Source organism: Mauremys reevesii, linkage group 16 (assembly GCF_016161935.1).
Source record: "Mauremys reevesii isolate NIE-2019 linkage group 16, ASM1616193v1, whole genome shotgun sequence".
Taxonomy (NCBI): Eukaryota; Metazoa; Chordata; order Testudines; family Geoemydidae; genus Mauremys; species Mauremys reevesii.
The window spans coordinates 7,746,143-7,771,575 of record NC_052638.1 but is presented as its reverse complement, the minus strand read 5'-3'; the positions used below and the strand labels follow the sequence as shown (position 1 = coordinate 7,771,575).

General features: G+C 44.8%; 1 protein-coding gene across 1 annotated transcript in view; it reads right to left on the bottom strand.

Moving 5' to 3' along the window:
- Positions 1–200: 200 nt before the first annotated feature.
- Positions 201–25,433, bottom strand: part of LOC120384656 (cyclic nucleotide-gated cation channel beta-1-like) — a 43,123-nt gene continuing 17,890 nt past the window's right edge. Inside the window, exons 4-17 of the mRNA XM_039503637.1 lie at positions 24,463–24,622; positions 23,639–23,847; positions 22,950–23,000; positions 22,217–22,303; positions 19,729–19,793; positions 18,718–18,840; positions 17,668–17,809; positions 17,121–17,280; positions 15,456–15,553; positions 15,284–15,367; positions 13,951–14,069; positions 12,464–12,610; positions 8,263–8,458; positions 201–2,229 (exon numbers count right to left, since the gene is read on the bottom strand). Coding sequence (XP_039359571.1) covers positions 2,023–2,229; positions 8,263–8,458; positions 12,464–12,610; positions 13,951–14,069; positions 15,284–15,367; positions 15,456–15,553; positions 17,121–17,280; positions 17,668–17,809; positions 18,718–18,840; positions 19,729–19,793; positions 22,217–22,303; positions 22,950–23,000; positions 23,639–23,847; positions 24,463–24,622 — 1,848 coding nt within the window. The 3' untranslated portion in view covers positions 201–2,022. The remainder of the gene's footprint in view (positions 2,230–8,262; positions 8,459–12,463; positions 12,611–13,950; positions 14,070–15,283; positions 15,368–15,455; positions 15,554–17,120; positions 17,281–17,667; positions 17,810–18,717; positions 18,841–19,728; positions 19,794–22,216; positions 22,304–22,949; positions 23,001–23,638; positions 23,848–24,462; positions 24,623–25,433) is intronic.

The following is a 25,433-nucleotide window of genomic DNA, read 5'->3' as shown; positions in this document are numbered from 1 at the left end:
AGCGGTGTAATTGGCTTTGTGGTAAATGTTACCACTGAACTTCTTGATTTGCACCGAGAAGATGAGTCTGTCCAGGTGCTCACGTGAAATATGGCATAAAGACTCATAGCTCTATGACAAATTTGTAATATTAGTTAGGGGTTGTTTTAAGTCTGAGAAAATTGTCCTAAAAGCTTGCACATAAATTTGTTTTGTTGATGTATAGCAAATTAATAGACAAAGCTAAAATAAGCAAGAATTTTTAACACATTCTCTGATCCAGAAATGAATCCGCACAGGATGAACAATAATCTAAAAGTTTAATGAAAATGCTTTGGAATATGAAAGCCACTGCAGCAGAAGGCATATTATTCATTTAAACTATCCTTACAAACCATATCAAAATATACCCAGGAATCAAAACCCATTTTCACCTATAATTTTTGCACAGATTTCCTGTTTTGACTTTTAAAATGTTTATATAGTGAAAAAATACTATACACTTTCCACCAAAATGTAGGAAACTAAATAATGTACAAATCTTCATGGGATAAGAAATATTCAGGGAAGTTTCAACTCTCTTATCAAAACTCAGGCTTTTACCCTGCAGTGTTAAGAGCAGTGGTGACTTCAGCTGTACTTGTAACATATCTGAGTTCCTTAAATGTGCTGCGGTCTGTAAGAATTCTTAACAGAAATCAAGATGCTGCTAATCAGCATTGACATGTATTTCTGCCCCCAGAGAAGCCCACATAGCTTCTCCGAGGACCATTCTTGGGAAGGAGAACATTTGTAGGCATGATAGTAAATGGTGAAGAAGGGGTAAGGTAAAGGTCAGTCATTTCATACCAAAACTTTCCCTGTAAAATAAGATCTGAAAAGTGACAAATGTATAATGTACATATGACTGTAACTGTTACAGTGGCATCCTACTCTCTTAGCAGCATGGCCGTTCCATATGTAAACTTCTGAGGTCTGCACTACTAATTAGAGCATGAGTATTTGTTGAATGAGTGGAATTCTATTTTAATACATTTTGGGACTGCCCCATGTAGCAAACATCTTATTTCTTCTTTAGGCAAAGAAGAAGGGAAATGTTCCTTCAACCCAAATGAGATTTCTTGGTTCAGACACTGAACCAAAAGATCAATTTTTGTTCAGCCTGAGTCCCGACCACAGTACTGTCTATTGGGTGAGCACCGAACCAAAGAGATGACGAGCAAAGTATTGCAATAATAAGCTTTGTGCGAAGCAGTAGCCTGCTTCCTTATAGGCAGAGGGCCTGAGATCCAGCAAGTAACAAAGGAATTGCAAAGATGATGTTAAAAATGTTGATCAGCCTATGAAACCAAGCTGTGTTCATATGGTGACACACACACCCCATTAAAACACATTACGGGCTTGTTTGCATATCTCAGAATTCTGAACTCGGGAGAAGTCCTGTCTTTCAGGCTATCAGTTATGCTAATTTTCTTTGCTGTTCTTTAGAACCATGTTGGTTTTTCCATCATTTCCGCGTCTTACACAGCATCGTCTATGACAGCCTTGCAGCAAATGGACAGGAATCTTGGCTTTTCTTCTGTTTGTTTTGAGTAAATTATGAGTCACATTAAGGGGGGGAAAACAACTGCAACCTTTAGAAGGGGCTGCACTGATCTCTGATGCAAACAGACACTAACGATTCAGAACTGGAAAAAGCCAGTATTCATTACTGCAAGGCTCCCTCACTGTAAGGCTGGATTTGGAGGCAGGAGGGTTGGCCGGGTATTTAGTGGGAATGTTTATGAAGGAGTTCAATAAATGTTGACTTCCAAAGTGTAGAAGCTTTGTACAGTTCTGGGCCCTATGGCAAAGAGCCTTATCAACAGCAGCCTTGTGGTCTAAATACCCAAGAAAGGCAGAGCATATCAAGATGGCTTCATGAGCGACGCTTAAAGCCATTGAACAGAAATCGGAAACCAGTAAAAGCTTCTATAGGATGCAGTTGTCTGGCTGAAACTCATGGCAGTGGCTTTCTAAGAGGGACAGCGGGTTGTTTGCTTTTCATTTCTTTTCTTCCTTGTCTGAAACTTCCACAGAAAGAATCTGTTCGCTGCTTTGTGGGGCAGGACTCATGCGAATAAAGACTGAATTATCTGAAGACTTTGAGATGATATCCTCCTTGTCAGTGTGGTCACCTGATTTACAGGAGGCTCTAGATGAATCATGGCGGACTGGTAACTTCAGCAGAACTGGAGTGGAACTGGATTCCTGGAACACAAATAAAACAAAGTAAAAGTGATGAGACCCTAATCTATGATTGGGACCCTTAGGCACTACCACAGTATTAGTAACATGAATTAATGTGTCTGGCAGAGAGAGAAAGGAGAATTTCAAGCCATTTTGCTGAGTCCGAACTCGTTATCAAGATTTCACCTCACTATGATGTTTTTCCTTTTGGTAGGGGAAGGTGACTTATATGCTCAAGAAACAGCTAGAGATCAAAGACTCACAGACTTTAAGGCCAGTAGGGACCATCATGATCATCTCGTCTGACCTCCTGCACATTGCAAGCCACAGAACCTCACCCACCCACTCCTGTAATGGACCCATAACCTCTGGCTGAGTTACTGACATCCTCAAATCAAGATTTAAAGACTTCAAGTTACAGAGAATTCACCATCTGCTCTAGTTCAGACCAGCAAGTGGCCCGTGCCCCATGCTGCAGAGGAAGACGAAAAACCTCAAGGGTCTCTGCCAATTTGACCTGTGGGAAAATTCCTTCCCGACCCCAAATATGGCAAACAGTTAGACCCTGAGCATGTTGGCGAGACCCACCAGCCAGACACCCAGGAAAGAATTCACTGTAGTGACTCAGAGCCCTTCCCATTTAGCGTCCCACCTCCGGCCGTTGCAGAAATTTGCTATCAGCAGTCACAGATGGCCACATGGCATTGCATGCAGTCTCCTCATACCATCCCCACCATAAACTTATCAAGCTCAGTCTTGAAACCATTAAGGTTTTCTGTCCCCTCTGATCCTTTTGGGGGGCTTCTTCTAGAATGTCACTCCTCGGCCAGTTGGAAACCTTTGTCTAATTTCAAGCCTAAACTTGATGGCCAGTTTATATCCATTTGTTCATGTGCCAACATTGGCACTTAACTTAAATAACTCCTCTCCCTCCCAGGTTTTTCTCTCTCTGATGTATTTACAGTGAGCAATCATATCTCCCCTTGGCCTTTGTTTGGTTAGGCTAAATGAGCCAAGTGCCTTAAATGTCCTCTTGTAAGGTAGGTTTTCCATTCCTTGAATCATCCTACTAGCCCTTCTCTGCACCTGTTCCAGTTTGAATTCATCCTTCTTAAACATGGGAGGCCAGAATTGCATACAATACTCCAGAGAGGTCTCACCTGTGCCTTGTATAATGGTAATAACTCTTCCCTATCTCCACTGGAAATGCCTTGCCTGATGCATCCTTGGATTGCATTAGCTTTTTTCATGGTCACATCACATTGGTTGCTCACAGTCATCCTCTGATTGACCAATACACCCAGGTCTTTCTTCTCTGTTGCTTACAACTGATATGTCCCCAATTTATAGCAAAAAATCTTGTTGTTAATCCAAATGCATGACCTTTCACTTTGCACTATTAATTTCATCATATTTCTGTTACTCCAATTTTCAAGGTCATCCACATTATTTTGTATGATATTCTGGTCCTCCTCCATATTGGCAATATCTCCCACCTTTGTGTCATCTGCAAATTTTGTTAGACCACTCCTGTTTTTTGTGCAAGGTCATAATGAAAATGTGAAATAAGATTGGCCCCAAGACTGATCCCTGAGGAACTCCACTAGTAACCTCCCTCCAGCCTGACAGTTCACCTTTCAGTTTGACCCACTGTAGATTCCTCTTTAACCAGTTCCTTACCCACCTTTCAATTTTCATATTATTAGTTAAATTGGAGAAGATGAGGGTTAATTTCCCATGTGGAACTGTATCAAATGCCTTACTGAAATCCAGATAGATTAGATCTACTCAATTTCATTTGTCTAAAAAAATCAGTTATCTTCTCAAAGAAAGAGATCAGGTTGATATGGCACCTTTTGATAAATCACGTTGTATTTTATCCGAATTATCATTTACCTTTATGTCCTTCACTACTTTTTTTTTTTTTTTCCAAAATCTGTTCAAGAGCTTGCATACAACTGAGGTCAAACTAACAGGCCTGTAGTTTCCTGGATCACTTTTTTTCCTTTCTTAACAATAAGTACTATATTAGGGTATGAACCATAGGGTATGAACCCTGAGTTTACAGATTAATTAAAAATCCTTGATATTGGGCTTGCAATTTTGTGTCCCAGTTCCTGTAATATTCTTGGATGAAGATTATCTGGATCCCCTGATTTGGTCGCATTAAGCTGTTTGACTTTGACCTTCACTCGGATGTGCTCATTTCTACTTCCATATCCTTGTTCTCATTAGCCACTTTGCCACTACCCCTAAGCTCCTCATTATCCTTATTAAAAACTGAGGCAAAGTACTCATTTAGGTGTTGGGCCATGCCTCAATTATCTTTCATCTCCACCCTGTCCTCAATGCTTAGCTGTCCCACTTCTTTCCTGTTTTTTAAAAAATATTTACATGGCTAAAAAACCTTTTACTATTGTTTTTTTAAGTTCCTCTGCAAGGTCCAAATTTGCTTGGCTTTTGGTAGTTCTCACTTTTCCCCTACACTTTCTGACCTCCAAGATGTAGCTTTCCTTGCGGATCCACCCTATCTTCCATTCCTTGTAGGCTTTCTACTTTCTCTTAATAACCTGGCTGAAATGCATCTTCATCCAGTTTGGTCTGCCTTCCCTAGAAATTTTTTCCCCTTGCTTGGGTTGCAGGCTTCAGATAGCTTCTGTAACTGACCAAGTAATTCCAAGCCTCCACCACATTCAGATCCTTGAGTTCTTCAGCCCAGGCCACTTCCCTAACTACTCCCCTTAGTTTTTTTAAAGTTTGCCCTTTTGAAATCAAGGACCCTAGTTGCAGATCTATTTTTGTTTATTCTTCTATTTTTAGTTTAGATGGAATTAGCTCATGATCACTCGAACCAAGACTGTCCTGTACAACTAGTTCTTCTGAGGTCTTCGCTACTTACCAATACTAAACCTAAAATGGCATCACCTCTTGTTGGTTTGACTATTTGGTGAAGAAATCTGTCAGCTATCACATCCAGGAATATCTGGGCCCTACTATTACTAGTAGCCCTTGTCCTCCAATCTATATCTGGAAAATTAAAGTCTCTTATAATCACTCAACTCCCAGTAGTATTTATTTCATTAAAAATATTTTAAAAGTCTCTATCCATATCCAAATCAGACCCTGGGAGTCTCTGGCAGACCCCAAGCACTATCTGAGAGCTTTCTTCCCCAAAGTGATTTTGACCCAAACAGATTCCATTTGATCTATACCATGATTTGTAATTTCCTTACATGCTGCATTGCCATTGATATACAATGCTACTCCAACACCTTTACCTCTATTTCTGTCCTTCCTGAACATCAGGTACCCTTCAATACCTGTACTCTAGCCCTGACTACTATTCCACCATGTTTCTGTTATCCTTATGATATCTCTTTTCACTTCCTGCACCCGGAATTCTAGTTCCTCCATTTTGTTACCCAGGCTTCTTGCCTTGATGTACAGGCATCTTAGTTGTTTCTGGTTGGCTTTGCCCAGATTCCTCGTCTGCTTAGGTACAGTCATTATACTGCCAGTATCGCCGACCTGACCGTTGTTGCCAAAATCAATGACACTATCTTTCCCCTTGATGTCCTTTCTCCTACCCTCTGTTGTTCCTTTCTCCATTGCTGCATCCTCTCTTACTTGATTTTCCTCCTGCTCAATATTAGCATCAGGCTTGGAGATTACATGAGCATCTTCCAAACATTGCCCCCAAATTCCTACTTTCAAGATCTTTTCATCTGTTCCCAACCTCCATCCCAGAAGTCTATTTCTCTCCCTACTCAGGTGGAGTCCATCCCATGAGAACAGTCCTCTGTCCATGAATGCCTCCCAGTGGTCAAACATCCCAAAGCCCTCCTTGGTTTGCCTTCGTTCTCCTCTAGGGAAAGGCAGAATTCCACTAAAGATAACCTGAGCCTCTGTTTCTTTAAGCATTGTCCGTAGCCTTGCATACCCTCCCCCTTGATGCGTTCTAGTGAGAATCTAGAGGTATCATTTGTTCCCACATGAAGGACAATCAGTGGATTCTTTCCTTCTCCCATTAAGATCATCTTCAGCCTCAGGTCCACATCCTGTATCTTAGCTCCCAGCAGACAGCACACCATCCTGCTCTCTGGATCACCTTTGACGACAGGCCTGTCTGTTCTTCTTAGTAGGGAGTCCCCAGTCATGTAGATCTGCATCTTCCTGGTGCTGGTGCAATTCTCCAGCCTTCCTCCTTCACTTCTTTCTGGCTGCAAATCCTGTTGTCTTTTGTTCTCATTTGTGGTCTTCTATCCTACATCCTCTCTTCTCTCAAGGCTTCGAACTCTGGCTATGTCCATGACTTTTCCCCTCTTCTTGTAGGACTAGCTGCTCTTCTCTTCTTCCTTGCCTCCCAACTTCTGTTACGGCGTCCTGCACCCTTTCAGTTTCCAACTCAACAAACCGGTTCCTCAACTCTATTTCTCCTTTGCTAGCCTGTCTTTTCCTCTGCCTTGTTCTCAGTCACATGCTTACCCCAACCACATCCTCACCCAGTATCTACCCTCCCAGTTCTCTAGTCCAGCTTGCATCTGCAAGTCTCGAGGTTTCCTTTCAGCCTCCTCTCACTTTCCACCCCTCCATTCAACCCCCCTTCGAAACTCAGCCATGGTTTCCACCTGCCTCTCCAAACATTGAATCTACTCTTTCATCAGATCTATCGGGAGGCGCTTTATACAAACAAAACTCCTGTCAGGTACCCTATCCAGGCTAATGGACATCCCGCAGGTTCCACATCATTATAATGCAAGTAAATTGTGGAAGCTTTCTTCATACAGTTTAGTCATTGTGCTTCAATTCTAATCTGAAATATCCCCAGGATTTATCCTAGTTTACCATGGTACTAGTTTTGCAATAATGTGTAACAGCCCACTGGATAAGTTGCCAGCTGGGCCTAACCTGGATCTCTCTCTCTAAAAGCATCGGCCTCTCCATCTTACATCAATTAGCAGCAGCCGTCTCAGAGACCTTTTTATGCGAACCAGCGACTGGAGAAGGACAAAGACCTACCTGTGTTGATGTGGGTTACGAATGGAATGCCTTAATTACGGAATTCATTCTCCATTACTATCCAGAAAGTGTTGTGTATGTCAGCATCTATATTCTCTGCCACTTTGAACTATTCTTTAATTCTTGTTACAGCATTTAAGTGTACGAAGCCTTCTTATTCTTTTACGAAGGAGGCTAGAAATATATTTCATTGTTCTATGTGTCTTTCTAAATACTTATACAGCCCTCTTTACCATGGGACCTTAACACTACTACTAAGCAAAGACTTTCAGTTATGATACTGTCTGTATAATATAGTGATTATAATACACAGGTATAGCTAATTAATACAAGCACAGTCCTTTAGTATATTCATATTAAGGCTTTTACTTCTTTTAAATTCAGCAAATCATATGCAGACAGAACCACTATTGAATACTGGAGCGTGACTTCTGCTACAGTCACACGGCTACAAAGCTGGACCAATATACTTCCCTGTGGATGTTGGATGTCTGGCTGCGTACTTGTCTGTCTCTTTAACATAATATGGATTGGCTCTATGAATGTTACACAGTAGAGTGGTGTGTGATGTGGATATATGTCCACTGCAGACTAGAATGAGACCTAAATTTTTCACATTATTAGGATCTCCTCAAGTGAAAAGCTAATGTGTTCTGCTAGGCCACAGATCAAGTTCGTACATTAGCCCACTGGATTACAACGCCTTCCTGCAAGGGTTTCCTCAATCCATCTAGGACCACTCTTCCATATTGCTCTCATATGAAATGAGTTGGTTATCTCAGCTGATTTCCTTATGGACAAATTTCTGTCCATGATTGCCATCAGTTGGCACCCTTGTAGATAGTCCAAGCAGAAAAGTAAAAGAAAGAAAGAAAAAAAGAAAGAACATGTAGATTGTGATCAACCAATGGTTCATTATTGTTCAGCTGAAATATAGACTCTCTGCTGTTTCTTGTTAAGTCTCCATGAACGGTGTTGCAAGACGATAGTTTCATTGTGAATGAAAGATCAAAAACTCCAATCCTTGGTCCTTACCTGCATAGCTTGCATTGCTTTCAGCTCTCTCAATTTCCATCTGATATGGGCAAGTTTTCCTCTGCCTCCCATCTTTCCTGCAGCTGCCAGGGCAGCTTGAAAGAGTTTAGGTGTCCCAGGTCTCGGAGGAATGATAAGCACATCTTTTGGCATGCCTTTTTCTTCTTTGGGTTTACTGTTGTTTTTCAGCATTTTCCTAGAATAAGAAAAAGACTAATTTTGTCCAGAGACATGCAATGTTGGATTAATTTTCTAACACAGACAGTTCAAGTTTTGCAGTCGTTAAAGGCACTCTCAACATATTAGACTTTGTTGCAGAGTAGAGCTGGGAAAATTGTGGGGAAAAAATTCCTGTGAATATTTTAAATTTTTTTTTAAGAATATGAAAATGAAATTCAACAAAGACAAATATAAGGTGCTACATTTAGGGAAGAAAAACCAAATGCACAAATACAGAATGGGGAATAACTGGCGTGGCAGCAGCACTGCTGAGAAGGAGCTGGGAGCTGTGGTGGATCACACCCTCAGCATGAGTCAGCAATGCGATGCTGTTGCAAAAAAAGCAAATGCAATTTTGGGTTGCATTAACAGAGACACAGCATGCAAGACACTGGAGGTGATAATACTGCTCTGCTCGGGGCTGGTTAGGCCTCAGCTGGAGTACGGTGTCCAGTTTTGGTCACCAATGTATAGAAAGGAACTAGAGAAACTAGAAACAGGGCCGGCTCCAGGCACCAGCTGAGCCAGCTTGTGCTTGGGGCAGCAGATTAAAGGGGCGGCTTCCCGCCCAATCCTTTTTTTTTTTTCTTTTGTGCTTCGCCGCCTCCGCCGCCCCTGCAGGTTTTTTTCATTTTGGTTTGCTGCTCCTGCCGCCCTGTAGGGGGCGGCAGCGCGGAGGAGGGGAGCTGCTGGGAGCGGTGCCAGGTCTGCAGCAAGTCCCGCACGGCAGCCCACATCCTTCTCTGCCTGCCCACCGGAGCGGCATGGAGCCCTCCCAGCAGGCGGCGCGGCGGGAGGGGCCGCATGGCGAGCGCCCCGCTTAAGGAAGCCCTGGCCGCCCCCCTTCTCTCTCCCCCCTACCCCGCTAGCTGGGGTGTGCACTCCGCTGCCTGGGGGCTGTAGGGCTGGGAGTCCCCCTGCACCCGCCACCCTGCAGGTATTGTTTTTTCTTTTTGGTTTTTTGTTTTTTCTTCCCTTCGCTGCTCCAGCCGGCCGGGTGGTTTGTTTCACGCCCCCCCACCCTTCGCTGCTCCAGCCGGCAGGTTTGTTTCACGCCTATCCCCCTCCCCCTCCCCGCCCCGTCACTCCGACCGGCCGACAGATTTCCCACCCCCACTTCGCTGCTTCGGATGGCTGGCAGGTTTGTTCCCCCCTCGCCCCTTCGCCGCTCTGGCCGAGCGGCAGGTTTGTTTCCCCCACACACACTTCGCTGCTCGGGCCTGACTAGAAAGGATCCACAGGTGAGCGACAAAGTTAATCAAAGGGGTGGAATGCAGCCATGTGAGCAAAGGCTGAAGGAACTGGGTGTGTTTAGTTTGGAAAAGAGGAGATTAAGGGGGAATATGATAATGGTCTTCAAATCCTTGAAAGGCTGCCATAAAAAAGATGGAAAAAATTGTTCTCTCGTGTCACGGAGGGCAGGACAAAAGGCTTCAAACTGCAGCCTGGCAGATTCGGTTTACATCTCAGGAAAAACTTCCTAACTGTAAAAACAGCAGGACAATGGAACAAAGTGCCTAGGGAAGTCATGGAATCTTTCACTGGAGGTTTTCAAAAGGAGGCTGAAGAGCCACCTGCCTTGGATGGTTTCGACACAACAAATCCTGCATCTTGGCAGTGAGTGAGACTGGATGATCCTGGCAGTCCCTTCTAACCCTGTGATTCTATGATTCGATGAGTCTGCTTTGGCTGTGTTTGTTCCCATGTTGCATTCACAGTTCCTGTGTACATTGGAGTGATACAATTTGACCAGTACAAATGTGTGCAGAGAACACATTTAGTCACATGCATTATTCTCTGCAGAAGCCAATTGTAAATGTGCATGCACAAATACATACATTCCAGAGCCGTGTTATAGCCACATTCGCATGTACCTATGTCCACGTCACTTGCACTCTGCCCACCTACCCCTGTCCCTCGGTCTACTTCTACCATTCTAGCCTGGCAGCTAGGTAGTAGTAGAATTCCAAACCTCTGTGCTGCTGTGCTGAATAGAATGAAAATTAATTATTGAGATTAAATTACTGGAGGGGAAAATTTAGGCTGAATATCAAGGAATCATTTTTCACAGGGTGTGGTAGCAGCCACATTGCTTGACACATTTAAACGTAGACTATACAAAACACACGTAAACAGGGAACAATTCTGCAATGCCAGAGGGATAAACTAGAGGCCCTAATTAGTCTTTTCCATTCCTGAAGTGCAGATGATGTCCTGACACGCCTAGGATGAAAAACGGCAATAAACGAGGAAAGGAAATTACTAGCACTCTGCTCAGCAAAACTGACGAAGAAATACATCTTAAACTACAGCTGGGATTTGTAGGAGTCAGGATGTAATTACTGTAGACTCAGTTGTGACACCATCCCCAAGGAAAGATAGTTACACTGCTCATGAGCGGAACAGGAACCAGTCTGTCATTCTGAGAGTCACAGGCTAGCTCCCCGCTCTTGCTCCAAGAGGAGGTGGGGAGAATCTGCTTCACCTCTATACCTAGTTCAGATTACTTGCCTTGACACGTTGGCTCAGCTGTACTGGCTGGTGCATGAGTGGGGGGGGGGGGGGCAAGGCACTGCTCACTCCTCAGCATCCAGGGCCGGCTCCAAGTTTTTTGCTGCCCCAAGCAAAAAAATTTTCCTGCGCCCCCCCCCCCCCCAAGCCCTGCCCCAACTCCGCCCCTTCCCTGCCCCATTCCAACCCCTTCCCCAAATCCCCAGCCCCACCTCCTCCCCCGGGCGCGCCGCATTTCAAGCCTGGGAGGGAGGGGTAGAAGCGGAGTGGCGGCGCGCTCGGGGGAGGAGGCGGAGGTGAGCTGGAGGGGGAGTGGTTCCTCTCCCCCCCCCCCGCCAGGGTTACTTCCTGCTGCCTTCTCCACACCCCCCACCTAGGCTGACCAGACAGCAAGTGTGAAAAATCAGGACAGGGTGTGGTGGGGTAATAGGAACCTATATAAGAAAAAGGCCCAAAAATCGGGACTGTCCCTATAAAATCAGGACATCTGGTCACTCTACCCCCACCGCCGCAGCTCACCTCTGCTCCGCCTGCTCCCCTGAGCGCGCTGCCGCCACTCCGCTTCTCCCCCCTCCCTCCCAGGCTTGCCGCAAAACAGCTGATTCACGCAGCAAGCCTGGGAGGGACGGGGGAGAAGCAGAGCAGCGGCACGCTCGGGGGAGCAGGCGGCAGTGGAGCGGAGGTGAGCTGGGGGGGGAGCGGTTCCTCTGCCCCCCCCGGTTACTTCCTGCGGCCCTTCCTGCGCCCCCCACCGCCGCAGCTCACCTCCGCTCAGGGGCGGCTCCCGGCTTTTTGCGCCCCAAGCAAAAAAAAAGGAGCCGGAGTGTCGCCCCTTGGAAAGTGCCGCCCCAAGCACATGCTTGGAGCGCTGGTGCCTAGAGCCGGCCCTGCCAGTATCATACGTGTGAAACAGGAAGTAGGGGCTGCTCACCCTCTGTGTTGCTACTTGTGATTTGGGTTGTATATGCAGGAGAGCAAAGTGATTCCTAAAGTTTCTGCTTCAGCCAGTGTCACAGTTTGGCCCTTACATTGCAATTTGATCAAGGCAGATAAATTACATTTTCTTGTGAAAAGTGCCATGGAAGTTTGAAAATGACCACAAATTATTAGGACTTCAGTTTAACATCCCATCTGCAGAACACCAATTCCAACGGCACCAATGCTAGCTCAAAGGGAAGGGCACCGTCTGCTGAAACATCAACCATTCCTGTAGCACCTACGTTTTTCATCTCTAGCCAAGTCCTGATCAGGCTCAAGTCTGCTTCATTTATGAGAACTGATGTAACTGAACCTCAAAAAGAAGATCTATGTACAGTCTGGTGTGCTTAGCACTGAACATTTTCCCTTAATGCTTTGGGTGTAATTTCTCCAGGGTGCAATCCCAAAGATCACCTGTTCTTTCAGAGTTTGAAAATTGCACTATATCTGCATGTTTATGATAAATGACATTTACGAACATCCTGTCACTCACCTAGCCTTCTTACGCAGCAGCTTCTGAGATTCTGGATAATGCACCAAAATTTCATTCAAGTCCTTCTTCTCCAAGATGAAAAGGTTAGTAAATCCATGAGCCACAACATTTGCTGTGCGACGATTTCCACCTCCCACTGCCAACAAGCTAATTAAAAAACCAAGAGAGGTTAAAACTATTGTAGGTAGGGCCAGTTCAGTTTTTACCATTTAAAATCTGAGATTTTACATGGTTTGATCGCAGAGTTTGCTGCAGGAGTCGTGTCACCGGTGTACTTGGAGCTCAACTTTTGCCAACCGTGACATTTTACGCATCTAACATTTTAAATGTTTTGGTGATACACTGGTATGAAAGTCACTACATAAAAATGATTTCATTGTAGTTATTTTATAATATTGCTCTTTAAAACTAGCTTAATACAGACAGAAAAGTACCCACCACCAGCGTGTTACAAACCACTTCTGTACTCTGGGCAGCTATGCACAAGTGTTGGATATTAACAATAGTAGTGACTGTCGTTTACATACTACCATAGTAACCAACTTTATGTAGGATAACCAGTTCAGCATTTTAGTTCCACCCTTCTTTATTACCACTGCAGAGTATGTAGATCATGGCCAGTAACGATGCATAGATCTTTTTAAACGATAATATTTTGTTTTCATGTTTGTATCTCAAGCTCTTGTTTCTACTTTGGGGTCGGAGGACCTGAACAGCCAGCCTAGCTCATTATAAATATGTTCTCACCCTGATAACGATGAGTTATTTTCACTGTGCTTTGATTTCACCCATTCTCACTCACATAGATTCCCTACCTGAAGCCATATCAGCACAGGGCAAATGGCCTAGAACAGGAAGCTTGCAATGATTTCTTATTGAGTGATTTGTGATTTGTAATTGTGATTTCTTATTGAGTGATTTGTGATTTGTAATTGTGATTTCTTATTGAGTGATTTGTTTTTATCCAGGGGGACCCTGAATATCCTTGTTGCAGGCCTGTGGTAACCCCGTTTTTATCTATTTCTGACCATATTGTGGTCAGCCATCTTTTCAGCTGAGAAGCACAGCAGAGGACTCCTGTAAATGCTGTTTAATCAGCCAGGATGATTGTTGATGACCAATATATGGCATTCCCTTTTTTTCCCTTTTTCTCTTCCCCAAGAGAGTTGCCTTTGCAACTATCACTAGACAACCAAGTCAGTTCATACCATGCAGACTTACATAGAATGGAGTCAGGGAGACAATGACAGTTCGAAAGTTTAAAATTAAAAAGTGGAATTTATTTGTGTTAACAGATCTCAGTGTTAAATTGTGGCCTCTTTTAATTATAACAAGCAAACAGGTCCTAACAATGGATCCTCATTTCCAGATCTGATTTCCAAATTTTTATTTTTCTCCACTTCTGCCTTATTTCCCCAACTTCCTTCTAATCTTAGTCTTAATCTTACACTTTATTCTCCCAATTCCCCACCGATCCTCTCTCTGACCTTATTTCTCCAAACACAGATCCAGCTTTCAGTGTCACAAGCACAGTTTTGCCATCAGGTCCTCCAACCACCTGCACCTGTCCAGCTTGTATAATGTACATCTCTCGACCAATTTCCCCCTGAAACAAAGATTAGAACAACTTGTAGGGTGTGCACTGGTCATCCTGCTGGAACCCAGAAAGAGGGGAAGAAAAAGTATGGAAAATGTACAGAGACCCTGATGCTCCAACTTAAACTATTTAATTACTTCACTGATGTTGTTTTATGTCTCATAAAGATATTTTCCTAGCTTTCCACTTGCCGCTCATGAATGCTGGAGGTTCCAAAACGGGAATAGGTTTGATCATCTTTTTTTTTTTTAAACAAATGCTTCTCAACACGTTTTCTAAATATTCTTCCCTTCTGTTGTTGTTTTATCCTGCTTATTCTCAGTGGTTATTGTTTAATGAGCACTCACAGCTGCTTTCCTCCTGTATTTTTTCCAATTGGTGTTAGTGCCGTGCACATTTAAATCAGCAGAGGTCACTCTTTGCACAATATGATAGTGACACAGAGCACATTTTTGCTTTGAATCGCTCTTGCACAACTTAATCAGTTCCTGGTGTGTCAGTGGCTCTTCTCATGGCTTCAGGTAGCTCTCAGGAAGTGCAGCACGGGAGGTGAAACACAGGAGTGGCCAAAGGGGGCTATACTGTTCTGGCTCCCGGCATAACCGAGAGGCTGCCTTACTTTACAGCAGCCCTGTATGACTGCCTGTGGGCTGCTCTACAGCTCGGAATAGCTGGAACACTTTGCGCTCCATCCACACTCTCAGTATACACCTGCTCCAGAGGCTGCACAGGAGGGTAATGAAAAGCTGCATAAGCCAGCCTGATAATATAAGGAGATACGCCTATCCTCACAGAGCTGGAAGGGACCCTGAAAGGTCATTGAGTCCAGCCCCCTGCCTTCACTAGCAGGACCAAGTACTGATTTTACCCCAGATCCCTAAGTGGCCCCCTCAAGGATTGAACTCACAACCCTGGGTTTAACTGGCCAATGCTCAAACCACTGAGCTATCCCTCCCCCCATTAAGTTACTTCTGTGCCAGAGGAATTCCCCAGGAGACCTTTATAATCCCTTGATGCTTCTGGGTGGCTGTAGTGTCAACCACAATATGGTCCCATCTCTCAGTTAGCCTGGTGTATCTCCTTGCCAAACACACTGGTCAACGAAATCCATATCATTCCAGCAACGAGCTTCCACTTCTGGCCCTGCTCTTCCCCACTGCATATAGAGCATCACTTTATTCCAAGTCTCTAAAGAGAATTTATGTAAAGAAAATGCTTGTTACCTTCTTACACACATAATCATTAGGTAAGTAAACAACAGATCGGAGCCTCTTCAACATGTCGAAAATCATCTGCCGGTCACAGCCCTGAACCCAAAAGAGGAAGTGGAATTACTTAATTTGTAGGAGCCTCTCAGGAGTCAAGAAACGGACGATTTAAGAAGGTAGACAGTACCTGAAAGAGCGCCACCTTGCTGACTATGTCGTAGTTCACATCAATAGCAATATCCAGCCTCATCTTGTCTGGCAGCTGCACCATCAGCTCCGATTCGTCTGTTAAAAGGGGAAACAAAACAAAGAACTGGCTACTTACAGAAATGTACCCAGCTTTCCAATATGGAGCTCGGTAACAAGTCAGTGCAGATCGTGCTTTTCCACAATGGGATGAGTTAGCAGGAATGGCAGGTTTTTCCTACACAGAGGGTTGTGATTTGGCCAACAATCTCAATTCAACTAACTTCATCTATAGACTGGGAGTTGCAATCTTGGAATGTGCTGTTGTATGATCATGCTAGTTCACTAACAGGCTAGGAATTAGAATCCTGGTACTAGTGTAGTGGACAGTATAGAAATAGGGTAAAACAAGGAAGAAATATAGGGAAATAAGTAAAATGAGAAAGGAAAAAAAAAATCCCACAAAATCCTTAGGGTTAGTGTCCTAATGCTGTGCTGCCGCTGGCCTTGCAAAATGACTGTAGTGACTTTCCAAAACTCAGCAGTGCCCCTTTGGGTTGAATTGGAAAATCTCAGTGCAATTAACTGTGGAGGAGGGAGACTAGACAGAATGACACATATCTCTTGCTCTAGACCGGGGTTCTCACAACAAATTGTTGGTGGCCTCAGAGTGAGGCAACCAACTCTTGCTGGTGGCCACTATGACACTTTTTCCTACAATATTTAACTTTAGGAAAAACAAATAAATATGCACATATACATGTCCAAATCATAGTAATTTATTTATGTAGGGTTTTTTGCAGATTCAGTAATAAAAATAATGGACAGTTGTGTCTAGTCTTTATTGGACCTAAACAGAAGAGAAACACAAATAAGGTGCTTTGCACGTTCTTGTCTTTTGTTATTGTTCTTTTGCTTTTTTGGTTTTGGGTTTTTTTTAGACTTGCTAGCAAGTAAATCTGCTTCTGTGAAATTTGTATGTCTGTTAATATCACTTTTCACAGCAGCAGACTTGCTAGCTAGCTTGGAGGCAGTGAAATATGATATTAACAAACATACAAATATCACTTTTCACAGCAGACTTACTCAGGCCTGGCAAGCCAGGGGACAAATTACGCCTTGGTCGGATGGGAGGGTAGGGAGGCAGTGGGGGCCAAGGGTGATAGGGTGGATGGGTGAGGGACCGGGGGATAGAGCCTGCCGGGCCCTGCGGCTGTGGGGCGGAGCCCGTGGCCGGAACCTGCCACCACACAGCCAGAGCCCATGTCCAGAGCCTGCTGCTATATGGCTAGAGCCTACCTCCTGCCACCTCAGCACTAAAGCCAGAAGCCTGAGCTCCACCACCGGTGGGAAGGTGAAGAACTCACACCAGCTGTCTGCTCCTCCAGCATTTGTGCTTCCAGAGGGGGTCATGGCCCAACCCCTCTGGGCGGCCCAATCACTGCCCAGGAGGCTGTGGCTGCAAGAAAAGCCCTTGGTGGCCGCATGCAGCCACATTTGAGAAACACCACTCTAGACCATCTGCAATTGACGCTGATAACCAGTTCACAAAATGTTGCAAGCTGCCAGCTTCCACTGATGTTCATAGGCCAAGGTAAAAATATCAGAAAGACATGAACTTAAAGTCTTAATAAAGACAGTAACCCTAAATACAGCTAATTCTTACCTAACATGCCTTGTGAATGCCAAGTGTATTCATACCATGTTTTGACCCGATTCTGAACGGATCTGGGGATTTTGTAGAAATTCATGTATTTAATGGTACTGTCCATGCAATTCCGATAATAAGTTTGTCCTGCTGTAGCAGCGCCAACTACATCTCTCATCTGAGTTGGAGGAGGGCAGAGAACAAAATTAAAGGAAATAGTTTATTCATCTTTCCTTATAGTTGTTAAGTATCCAAAAGTCTATTAACAACTACCTTCTTGGACTGAACATACATTGTGCATCAAGACAGAGGATCTGCATCCTCGGACTTATAAAACCATTGGCATGCAGCAGGTCAGGAGCCCCTCCATATTAGTAAAACAAACCTTAAAATAATGTCAGAATGAACAGTGATGCTATTGGGATTTTTCAATGTATGAAGTTAGAAAGCCCAGCGGGTACTTTTTGGGAAACTGAAACATGATTTCAGAGAGGTGACCTTAAAAATAACAAGCACTGTGAATCTGCATCATACAGAAGGGAAGATAGATTGATTATTCACTTACCTGGCCGATCATGACAGAGAAAGCAAAGACCCCTGTGAAGTAGTTCAGAAGCTGGAAGAGTATCTCAAACAGAGTTTGAGGGTCAGGCAGTCCCCCAATAGTAATTAGAGTCTTGACAGCCCAGTAATAGCAGCGGATATAACTATAAAGGGGAAACCAACAACTTTTCAAACAGTTTCCTTCACCTGAAAAGTCAGTATCTGCTTTATACCATTAGAACTGCTCTGACACAGAGCAGCACTTGGAAACTACAGAGAGAACGGTTATGTGGTGAAAAGGGGAAAACTAAGGGGATGAAAGCCTCTCCTCTCCTTTAAATGCAAATGTTCCTGGAAAACCTACAGAGACACAGAAATTTAGGGGACAGTAGAAAACACTAGAGCTTCTTAGAGAAAAAGTCTCCAGAATTTTTTTAAATGGCAAAACAATGTCTTTTCCCCCCTAGTCTAGTTCTTAGTAATGGCTGGACCATTTTGGCAGAAACGTAACAGAATAATAATCATGATAATCATTCAGACTCAGGCAGACACACGGCCAGGGGCGGCTCCAGGCCCCAGCAAGCCAAGCGCTTGCTTGGGGCGGCATGCCACGAGGGGCGCTCTACCGGTCGCCAGGAGGGCTGCAGGCAGGCAGCCTTGGGCGGCACACCTGTGGGAGGTCCACCAGAGCTGCGGGACCAGCAACCAGCAGAGCGCCCCCTCGCGGCGTGCCGCCGTGCTTGGGGCAGCAAAATGTCTACAGCTGCCCCTGCACACGGCATGTCAAATTTCAACCTAAATGGTTAAAGTTTACCAAAGTTATAAGCAATGGAGGGTGTTATAATGGGATGTGTCAGGCAACCTTAATAATAGGCAGCGCTCCCAGCCCTGGCTATATAAATAAAATAGCACTGATACTGTACTGGAAATGTTAGGCTTTTGACTAAAAGGTGGACTCGTATGTCAAAAGTGCTGTGTTAATTTAGACTTGGGTGCATCCTGACTGTCTCTTTATCTCCCCTATTCTGCTGCATTGGCCTATTTGAAAACTGAAGGCACGCGTACTTAGTACCTGTTTCCCTTCCCGTCATAGACCCAGATGGTAGAACCCAGTCCCTGGTACGATGATGCCCAGTAATACAGGCATGAGTTCACGTGTAAGCTGAAGAGTAAATAGGCTGTGGTCCTTATCACTCTGCAAAGAAAGGCAACAATGAAAGAGGAGATTACAAGGTGCCCGATCATGAAAAACACCTTCAAATCCCCAAAAATATCTTTGTTAAAAGGGAAAAATAATTCATGGAAACACAGGGCAAGCTCTGAGATTTATAGTCCTGTGAGGAAGAGAAGAGGAGTGCTTCGGAACATTTGACTCTAATTATTCCAAGGGATTCCCCGCCAGTCATACAGCTAAAGCTCTGCACAACTCGGAAAATGTAGGGGAAAGTATATTTTTATCTGCTGCTTTACACTGTTTATCCCCACCACTTCTGCCCCCAGTTGCTTTGGGAACAAAGAGATCATTGCAAATAATGTTGATAGCATTTATCACATGGAGCTGCAACTGGGAAGAGGTTAATGACTAAAGGCTATTATTAATATAGATCATTTTTCTACAGTCATCTTTCATATTGTGGATCTGCGACATATCCTGGAAGCAGTGCCATGTGCTGCAATGCAGAAGACAGAGTTGAGAATGACTGAAAATGAGTCGCTTGCTTCTTGGCTAGGGAGCGCTGGAAAAGTAACACGCTTTGGGCTGCAGAGGCCCTAAGGTGATGTTTGATTCCGGTGTGTGTCTGCCAGTCACCTCATGATGCGCTATTAGTGTTGTCAGCCTCCCAGGAGACATTTCCAGCCTCAGCAGAAGTCACTGCGATTGTGGCAGTCAATAAGGAGGAAGAATTTTCTCTGTCTAGAATGACTATGATTTAATCACATATGGGGAACAAAGAGGAACTATGTTTAGCTGGAGATTGCTGCATCTCCACCAAATTGCACCTCTTCTGCCTCCAATAAAAGAATAGTCCCAAAAATATCTTCCTACAAAAATATAAAGATGTGTATCAGGGGTTTGTCTCACCTGTAAACATATGCCTTGCTCAGGATAGCTTCAAGCCGGTTGTTAAACTCAAAGAAGGCCATGTACTGTTAAAGAGAATGATACAATGTGCATTAGCTTCCCATCAATCACAGCTGGTAACTAGTTTTCAATAGACATTGATGAGAATCCTTTAGTTCAGGGGCTCTCAACCTTTCCAGATGACTGTCCCCCTTTCAGCAGTCTGATCTGTCTTGCCTATCCCCAAATTTCACCTCACTTAAAAACGACTTGCTTACAAAATCAAGACATAATAATACAAAGGTGTCACAGCCACAGTAGTACTGAAAAATTGCTACATTTCTCATTTTTACCATATAATTATAAAATAAATCAATTGGAATATAACTATTGTACTTACATTCCAGTGTATGGACTATAGAGCAGTATAAACAATGCACTGTCTCTATGAAATTTTGGTTTGACTGACTTGCGCTAGTGCTTTTTATGTAGCCTGTTGTAAAACTAGGCATGTGTCTAGATGAGTTGATGTACCTCCTGGAAGATCACTGTGTACCCCCAGGTGTACGCTTACCCCAGGTTGAGAATTACTTCTTTAACTAGCAAAACTATGTTTCACCTCCAGGCATCCTCCAAAAAATATATCTCATTTTCCTTTCAATTGTACTCCTACAGCAGTTCTGTATTAAAAACTACAAAAGGCGCAAGATGAGAGATTCCAATGCTTCTTTTAATGATCACTGATCTTTTTTATTTTATTCAGTATTTTAAGTGTGTTTTAGAGTTGGGGGAAGGTGCTGGATTGACAGCCTTGGAGACTCAAATCTTCCATGAACCTTTCAAATCTTGGCCTTTCTCCTAATCCTGCAGATTACTGCCAGTCCATTAGGGACCATCCTGAGACTAGTGATTCATTTCACATATGCCACAAAATAGGTGGTAACGACTTTCACTTCCTACTAATGTGGCTTAGATTTGATCTAGTGCAGGGGTCAGCAACCTCTGGCATGCGGCTCGCCAGGGTAAACACACTGGCGGGCTGGGCCAGTTTGTTTACCTGCCGCGTTGGCAGGTTCGGCTGATCGCAACTCCCAATGATCGTGGTTCGCTGTCCCAGGCCAATGGGGGCTGCAGGAAGCGGTGCGGGCTGAGGGATGTGCTGACCACGGCTTCCCTGCCACCCCCATTGGCCTGAGACGGTGAACCGCAGCCAGTGGGAGCCACGGTCGGCCGAACCTGACGACGCAGCAGGTAAGCAAACTGGCCCAGCCCACCAGGGTGCTTACCCTGGCGAGCCGCATGCCAGAGGTTGCCGACCCCTGATCTAGTGAATCCATAGCCCACTGAGTTGTCTAATCTTCTAGCTGAAAGTAGCTTTCATATGCACTCTTTCAGCTGTCCTCAAATTTTTAAAACATTATTGTACTTTCGTTTAAAACCTTAATTGCTTCAAAATCTCTCACAGGAGAGTTGTTCCCTGCTTACATCAGATCCCATTACAGCCATGTGGAAACTTTATAATCATATGATATGGAACTCACTCCTGTTATCATTGGAATCAGTGGTCCATTATCTTCAATAGACACAGGATCAGACCCTTAGTATGTGCTCTTGCAGTCTTCCCTCCCCTCCCATTCACCCCCCACCCCACACAAATAAAAGAAATGATGATGCTCCTAATGACAACTAAAATGTATGGCAACTTTTAGTAATACCTTCAAAAGGACTGTAAACGGGTCGACTCACCCCTGCGGCGCCTCCTGCTGGTTGCTCCTCTGCAGGCCAGTGATCCACCTGTTCGTAGGCCCCGTGTCCCTCCCTGACCCGATGCCCTTCTACATGGGGTGCTGCCCCCAGCAGCACCCTTTTCTCTCTTCTCCTCTCTTTCTCTCTCAGGACCCCCCTCTCCTCCCTCTACCTGCCTGCCTCCTGGCTACTGTCTGTCTCTGTCCCCACCCTCTGGGGCAGGGGGGCACTGCAGTCTCAGCCAACTCATCCTGGCAAGGAGGGTTTGGACCTGCTGCTTTGTCCTACCCCTGCTGCTCTCTCTGCCCCCCCCCCCTTGGGCCACTGTTTAGGCCAGCCTGGGGGCTTCTCTCTTGGAGCTCCCGGCTCCTCAGCCCTGCCTGCTGCCACTCAGTCCTCAGCTCTAAGCAGCCAGGCCCATCTCTCTCTATTGCCAGAGAGAGACTGTCTGGCTTCCCTGCCTTCTTATAAGGCCAGCTGTGGCTCAGTTTGGGGCGTGGCCTCCAGCTGCAGCCACTTCCCCAATCAGCCCAGCCAAAAAGCCCCTTCCCAGGGCTGTTTTAAAGCCCCAAAGGGCAGGAGCGGGTAGCCTCCCCGCTACAAGGACAAACCTCTTCCCCTCCCTGCCCCCAGGCAATTGTACTGTCATCTACAATTAATCTACTTCTGCAGACAGGAATAGCGCCTCAAAAACAGTACGTGATTCTGTGACATTAACTAAAAATGCAGTGTGCCCCCTTGTTCTTGTAACCTCCTGACTTACCTTTAAACAGCGAGGCAACCGCAAGAGAGAATTGACGCCAACTTTGAAGTAAAAGAAATCCAGGGGAAGAAGGCACAACACGTCCATCTAAAACTCACATGAGAGACCACAACAGAAAACACGGTGGTAAATTGAAACCATCATGGGGCTCTTTTGCTTCTAGGGAAAGGGTATTCGGGACCCAACTCTGACCTCATTCACTAGGAAGCAATTTCCATTGAAATCAGTAGCGGGGATCGGAGAGGGTGGGTAGTAGGGTAAGTCAATGGAAATAAAACTCATGTTCTGCGGACCTGATTGTGCACAAACTTCCATACATTTGTACACATAACAACTGGGGAGCTGAGGAAGCCAACCTTGAAACAGGACCTCCACCACCCTTAACTGTGTGCAGCACGTTCTCTTGCTTCAGCGAGCTCTCCTCTTCCTAGCCCTCTCTGAGGAGGCTACTGCTGCCTTTGGCACTTACCTATCAAAGTGCAATCCCCAGTTATATATGGCTAGCCCTTGTCCAGACATACAGCCAGCCCCCTTTCCATTCCTTTCATTCCCAGACAGGGCCATCCTAAACCTGAGCTACATCTGTCAAGATAATTATCACACATATTTTATTCCGGTCCTAATATTCAGAGGTGTGACTAATAACAAGAGGATATGGATTTCAAAATAGGATTGCAATGTGTCCTTTAAATAATAATAAATATGTGTAAAAATCAAACACGGTGTGTCAGACCTTGAAGCGTCGGGATTTCAGGTAGTTCTGTCGCATGGCCTTTTTATCAGTCTAGACGAGAACAGGAAAAAGAGGGAAACAGAGGGAAACATCATCACTGGTTGGCCTGCACCTGAGTGAAAAGGCAGAGAGGAGGCACCTACACAGCATCACCATATACTTCCTTCCTATTATATAGCCGAGGGGAGCAGAAGAGTCCTAATTATGTGGGGAAGGGATTGGGATGGGAAAGAGGGGTGGAGGGAAATGACATCTTCTCCCCACCATAGGATAGATACTGCCATGACCTTGCCACAGTTAACATGGTAGATCTCCTGTATAAGGAAAACAAGGAGATGTGGCTTGATAAAAGGAGGAGGGGGGTGTTGAGGAACAACCTCATTTAGTGTCCTAAGGAGAATGTGAAGCTGAGTAAACTGTCGTGCCAAAAGCCTCTTACATAGCTTCTCCTCTGCACAGTGAACATTTCACGATGTGCTCTGTGGGTAAAAAAAATTCACTCAGGGCCCACGAAGTAAATAAGGGATGCAGTGGGAGAGCTGCCTTTTTGCTATATGCTCTTATCTTCCAACGTTTGCCCAAAAACTTTTCTATGGACTTCAAGGATTACAGCAGGAGGTACCCAAAGCAAGCCAAAGCCCCGTTTGAAATTTTGCCTTGTGAGGGAACTGCTACTAACCGCCACTTACAATTATGTCTCCTCCTTGGACAAACTGCAGGCGGACCTGAAAGACAGTGATGTCCAGCAAGTAGATGAGGTCGCAGAGATAGTCTACAAGTAGCCACCAATGGAGGTTTTCAGGCATTTGGTACGGAAAGGCCCAGCGTACTGGAATCAGCCAGCAGTTCCAATTCCAGGCCAGAACAACAAAGAACAGCCACAGCACATACATCAAATCTAGGCAGAGGGAAGCACAGGTCAAAATTAGTGAGCAGTTGACAGAGAATAGCCGCATATTATCCATAGGGTTGACTGTAAGGATGAATGAATGAATGAAGTACTAAAAATTAAAGGGAACAAAACTTCCTACATTCCAAGCACTTATATCAGACTGCCTTTGCTCTGCTTCCAGGATAGAGCCACTTCTGGCTTTTGGAGAGAGGTGACTCTTAGAAATGAGCCAGGTGGTTAAGAAGAGTGAGTAGCTGGTGGGGAAGGAACTGGGTTTTCAGGAGATTTTCAGAGCAGTCTGACAAAGTCTGTCAGATAAAATGGCCAAAAACCACTGGTGCATTGCCACCCTCACCAGCTTTGGGGCAACAACTGAGGCTAGCTATGATTCCTATGGAATTTATCACTTCCTTCTGCTCTTCCAAATGAAAAAAATTCAATCAGACAGGCTCTAAATCATTCCTTTCTTCCTTCCCTGGTGTCCTTACCACACTCCCAACTCTCCCATTTCTTTCTCCTCCTCTCCTGCTTTCTTTCCATGCCGGCTCTACTTTTATCTTCCCTTTCTCATAAATGGAGCAGCAGCATTATCTCAACCAATAGTACTTTTCAATTACTTACTGGTGAGCGGGTCGATGCTGCTTGGGAACCGGTACTTTTTCACATGGCTTAGCCAGGGGCGGCATCTGAATTTGCAGCAGAGCATCTCACAGTAATGTTCCTCCACTTCAGCTTCTGTCTCTTTTTCTTCTGGTGGCGGCGGTGGTTCTGGACAGGTTTTCTTGGGGGCTATGAAAATTTATAGAATTATTGAAAGCAGCACAAACTTCTCTGACAGGCTGAAGTTCTCATGTTTGTCCCTGGTCTTTAAACTTCTCTCTTATTAAATGGCCTCTTCACGAAAGGCCAGTCTGCATTCCTAGCTAGAGTTTTGTTAATGTTGATGACTTTCACGTTCTCTTTGCAGACCAGCCTCTCTCAAAGACTAAGGGTACGTCTACACTACCTGCCGGATCAGCGGGCAGCGATCGATCCAGCAGGGATCGATTTATCGCGTCCAGTCTAGACATGATAAATCGAGCCCCGAGCCCTCTCCCATCGACTCCTGTACTCCAGCACCACGAGAACCGCGGGTGGAGTCGACGAGGGAGCGGCAGCAGTCAACTCACTGCAGTGAAGACACCACAGTAAGTCGATCTAAGTACGTTGACTTCAGCTACATCATACACATAGCTGAGTTGTGTAACTTAGATCAGTTCTCCCCGGTGTAGTCCAGGCCAAAGAAGCAGCTCAGCCTTCATGCCAGCTTACTTATTCCTGTGTCTTTCATAATCATAATATTATATTCCGCACTTATACAGCTTTAAATTTCAAAGCACCGGCAAACTATTGGTATATTTATCCTCACAACACTCTGTTGCGGTATGGAAGTATTTTTACTCCATTTTACAGATGAAACAACTGAGGAACAAAGAGATTAACCTGAATTGCCCAAGGTCACACAAGCAGAGTAAGGAATAGAACCCAGCTCTCTTTAATTCTAGCCCTTTGCCTTAAACAGAAGACCATCCTCCCCCCCTTTTTATTGGGTA